At 39.8% G+C, this 4,930-nt stretch overlaps 1 protein-coding gene across 1 annotated transcript in view; it reads right to left on the bottom strand.

Annotated features, from left to right (window-relative positions):
* Positions 1-4,079: 4,079 nt before the first annotated feature.
* LOC104993766 (phosphate carrier protein, mitochondrial-like) overlaps positions 4,080-4,930 on the bottom strand; it is a 1,146-nt gene continuing 295 nt past the window's right edge. Inside the window, exon 2 of the mRNA XM_010847154.1 lies at positions 4,080-4,930. Coding sequence (XP_010845456.1) covers positions 4,126-4,930 — 805 coding nt within the window. The 3' untranslated portion in view covers positions 4,080-4,125.

The raw sequence follows: 4,930 nt of genomic DNA, 5'->3' as shown, positions 1-4,930 counted from the left end.
TCTTCAAGAGAAGGGCACCTACTGTGCTGTGTATCTTCTTTGCTGGACTGACTCCTACTTATCCTCTAGGTATCATCTCAAACACCACTTAGATGCAGATGAGATGGTTAGATAGGATCATGACTCAATGGACATGAATTTGAGCAAATTCCAGGAGACAGAGGATAGGGAAGCCTGGTGTGATGCAGTCCATGGGGTCACAAAGAGTCAGAAACAACTTAGCGACTGAAAAACAACATACAGTACCCTATACTTCTTTGCAACATTTGCCCAACTGTTGATTATTTTTCCTACTAGACTGTAAGCTCCACAAGGCAGAAACCACGTGTTGTGCTCCTCATGAGAACCTTTCTGCCTAGCACAATGCTTGGCACATGGTAGACACTGATTAATAGTGTTATAGACTGGGGCATGGGCAGAATTAACAAACTGCCTCTAAAATTTTGGATACTCTCTGAAGGTCTCAAAGTATGTCAACTAAAATGGACACACATACAAACCAACCTTAGTCATAATTACATTGTTCATATCCTCTCTACTTACCTACCCATCTAAATGGTAGAATTCAGGAAAACAAGATAAAGTTTTATAAATATGGAAATATCCTTTCAAACAGTTCTTTGCTTGTGATTTAAAAAATAACTGATATTTAAGACCACCTAAAACAAGCATACTCTAATCGAATAGTTGCCTATCAAAATGTGATTGTCTGACTTCAGTGATTATTCTTGCCTTTGAAAGGATCTAAAAGAAAATGTTCTAAAGACACACTTATACAACAAGAAAAAATTCTCATAACATTAATACTTTCATTCTTTCCAGTCTTTATCAGTGTGGTTTAACATGTAAACAGCTTTTGTTTTTCAAGATTTTACCTACTCTCTTTATTCACTTCTCAAAAAACAGATCAATGGATGAGATTACAGCTCCTTATCATGAAATTAATTTCAGATACTTGAAAAAGCTACTTTTAATCACCACCTGGGGGAAAAGATAAATAGTCCAAGCCAGCTTTTTAGTTGTAGGTACTAAAGATTAGAGGGAAAAATTAGAGAATGTGATAGAATAAAACCTCTTGCTAAAACTGCAGTACCACAAATTTTTTTAAAAGCACTGTTTTTATGATTGTCAATCCTTTTAGGTTAAGAGCTCAGGCACTGAGTTGGTGCAGGAAATAATTTAAATATTAATTTAAATGTATTTAAGTATTTTGCAATTTGATTACTTGTAAGTAATTACACCATAGGTTTTTCACAACTGAGACCATTACAAACTTTTCATTAGTGCAAAATTAGGAATGTTTTGTAGTACATACAAATAAAAGATTTTTTAAAAATATTTTTGAGGTACTATAAAAGCAATTTATGAAAAGGAGAGTCACTGGTTTTGTTAAGGTGTTGAGGTAACACAATGAAGAACACGTGGACTCTGATTCAAACTGTATCAATTATTAGCTGTATGAGCAAGTTATGTAGCTTCTAAATCTGTTTATGCATAAAATTGACTACTTCAAAGATTGAGATTATGTGAAAAATGAATATAACATTTCTAACAATGCCAGACATACACTATGGCTTTTCTACCAGATATGCACGATTTCACAGAGTGGTAATTACAGACAAGGTAAAACAGTGAATAGAAGTTTAAATAGTTCCAAAGGAATAGTACTAGGGAAAAAAAGTGCCTAATGACTCTGAACTCACATTATCTTTCTCAGTTTGAGTTTTATTCTTTATTGTGTGCTACCATGGCCTCTATTTAGTAAGACGTTTGTAAACTACCACAAACAACAACAAAAAGGCAAATAGAAATCTAGGGACTGAATATGAAACCTGCTGACCCAAACTAAGTAAACCCATCCTCTTGACCATGTCCATGACATTAAGAATCATGTCCAACAGTTCTCCATAGATTATACTTGTCTACACATGCACACTGTATATTACAGAAATCATCTGGTATTGTCAACAGAACAACCATCAAATACCACAGACCAGAACAAGTGGTCTCTTATTATCTTGAGACTCCATAGATTTTGTAGCAATTCCTTAAATTATATTACCTTAGAAAGCAATTTATTTAATAAATTAAAAAAAATTATTTGGCTGTGTTGGGTCTTGGTTGTAGCATGTGGGATCTTTGATCTTTCATTGTGGTATGTGGGATCCAGTTCCCTGACCAGGGATCTAACCCTGCCCTCTGCATTGGAAGTGCTTAGTCTTAGCCACTGGACCACCAGGAAAGTCACAGCAATTTACTTAAAAAACTCTTGACAAAAGAAACTTCCCACAAACATTTTGCAACACTAGCCAAAAATACGCTGTTTCTGTGCAACTCTTTGTGACCCTATGGACTGTAGCCCACCAGGCTTCTCTGTCTATGGGATTTTCCAGACAAGAATACTGGAATGGATTGCCATTTCCTTCTCCAGGGGATGTTCCTGACCCAGGGAATGAAACTGCATCTCCTGCAGTATGAGCAGGCTGATTCTTTACCACTGAGCAACCTGAGAAGCCCAAACCAAAAATATATTTGTTTTAAAATTTTGCAGAAATGAACCTGCACAATTTAGTTCCTCAAAATTTATTATTTCCCTTCCTTGAGAACTTTTCTTTTCCACAAACCCAGAAACTAACTTCCCAGGAAGTCAAAGAGTCTTAAAAATACATTATGATCCTTCCTCTGCATCCTCCCTAACAAAATAGAAACACTACATTTCATTGCATCTCATTCACAAGCTCTGATTTTTTAAATATAGATTTCATTGCATCTCATTCACAAATTCAGATTTTTTTCTTCCAGTTCTTTATTATCCAATCAAGACAGTTCAAATGTATTTAGGCACTTTTTAACATCAGTTAACCACTAAGCAGTTAACTATTACATAGTTAAAACATTAACATATCCTAAGTTTGTGTTTTTTAATACAAGGTGTTAGGGCAATTGTGCAACATTTGGTTAATCATATCAAATATTATATTGGAGTTTCTTATTCACATTCTATAAACATCTCTAATTCACAGAATTTCACTTATTTTATAGTTTCCTCAATCAGAGATGTGAAGGCTACAGAAAACTGAAAATGTGCTTTATAACTTTAATACATTTTATGAACCTCAACCATTTCAAAGATCAATGAAATATCTACCAAGGTAAATGAATGACATACCAAGTTAAATGAATGACATTTGTTACATTAAAAATGAGATTTTCCTTTCAAAGTCACCAAAACCATTAATATTCAACCAAAAATTGTTGGAATTTGTAGGGTTTCATGTGTGTATGTGTTTAAATGTCAGGGTGGTATGACCTTCTTTGGATGTAAGGCTGTTGAAAGCTGAATCATACAAAAGAAATCTTTAGAGAACAGAGACTTTTCTTTACATATTTATTCCCAGAGCCCGCCCTTCATCTCATCTTGGTTTTCCACATTGATCCAATTGTAGCACTTCCTGGAGCGAGCTATGTTCTAATCAGCAACATCAGGAAGAGAATAGGACAAAGCCAAATGAGAAAACGAAGATCTCACGTCATGCTCTTTGAAAAGAGTGAATGCATTCTAAGCTATCGGGAAATGTAAGTCACAATTTAACTTTAATAATTTTTATCTGCAATGGACATGAACAAGAAATATGGAACGAATCCTTCATCTATTCAATAGGTGCACGATTTCTATTGAGATGAGCACCATGTAGCAGAATTTTACTTTGTTCTCTGTCCCATATAGTTGGGCTGACCTTGAAACCTCATCAGTAGGCTCTTTTATAGTGATGCCTGGATAATCTCCACTGAATGGTGAATCAAAGGAGATACAACCTAGAGGCACTAAATCACCTAACATTACTTCCTGTCAAGAATTTTTTCCCCTTATAATTGCTGAAAAGCTATTGAGTTAAAGCAACCATGCCGACTCCCCAAAGACAATGGTCCAAACCCTCAAATGAAACGGTTGCAATTCTCTTGGATTGCTAAAAAGCAGGAATGGATCACTTAAAGAAAACTAGGTCTGCACGTTGTCACCTCCCCACAAACGTTAACATCCTAGCACTAGTATTATTTGAACATAATCCCCCACGGAATCGAAATACTGGCTAACGGTGGCTACAGGAGTCTTCCAATCCACGCCTACTTTCGGGATTTGGGCGCTTGAGGGACTGGAGGGCGAGGCAACTTGAAATAGACCTTGACCGAGTCGTAGATGAACCACTGCAGGGCAGTCAGGGTGCCAATCATGATGATCCGGGCGAACAGGCCTTTCCACACGCCCTTGAACCCCAGTCTCTGGAGAACGTCAAAGGCCGTGCTGCCTTTCTCCTTGTTCAAAACGGACACGACGGAATCCGCAGGGTGGGACACCACGGCGCAGAAGACGCCAGCGATGTAGCCGGCCACAAAGGTCACGGCCAGCTGCTCACTCTTGGTGCAATGGCTCTGCGGCTTGGGCACCACGTACTTGTAAAGCCCCTCGACCGTGCGCTCGAAGCAGGCGAACTTCATCATGGTATAGGGGATCTGGCGCATCCAGAGCGGCGCCACGCCTTTGTAGAAGGCCCACAGGCCCTCCTCGCCGTACATCTTGGGGGCCGCGGCCCGGAGCGTGCGGGCATAGCCCTGCTGCGTCTGCATGCGAACCTTCACCGCTTCCATCGGGGCCAGGGCCACGTCGGCGAAGAACTCGGCGCTGGCTGAGGCGGCCAGGTACAGCCCGGTTCTCCATTCGTAGGCCTTCTCCTGGCCCAGGAGCTCCGCGTACCGGATTTTGAAGACCTCATAGAGGCCAAACTTGAAGAGGCCCTGCATGGAGTAGCCTAGAAAGGTCGGGGCCCAGCCTCGGGCCAGGCCACGCAGCCCGTCGTCCCGCAGTGTCACGCCAAAGCCGCTCAGGATGCCCTTGTACTTGCTGGGGTCCACCTGCATGCGACACTTGACC

Source organism: Bison bison, unplaced genomic scaffold (assembly GCF_000754665.1).
Source record: "Bison bison bison isolate TAMUID 2011002044 unplaced genomic scaffold, Bison_UMD1.0 scf7180017864244, whole genome shotgun sequence".
In the NCBI taxonomy this organism is placed as follows: Eukaryota; Metazoa; Chordata; class Mammalia; order Artiodactyla; family Bovidae; genus Bison; species Bison bison.
The sequence above is the reverse complement of the archived record's forward strand: the minus strand, read 5'-3'. Positions and strand labels throughout refer to the sequence as shown.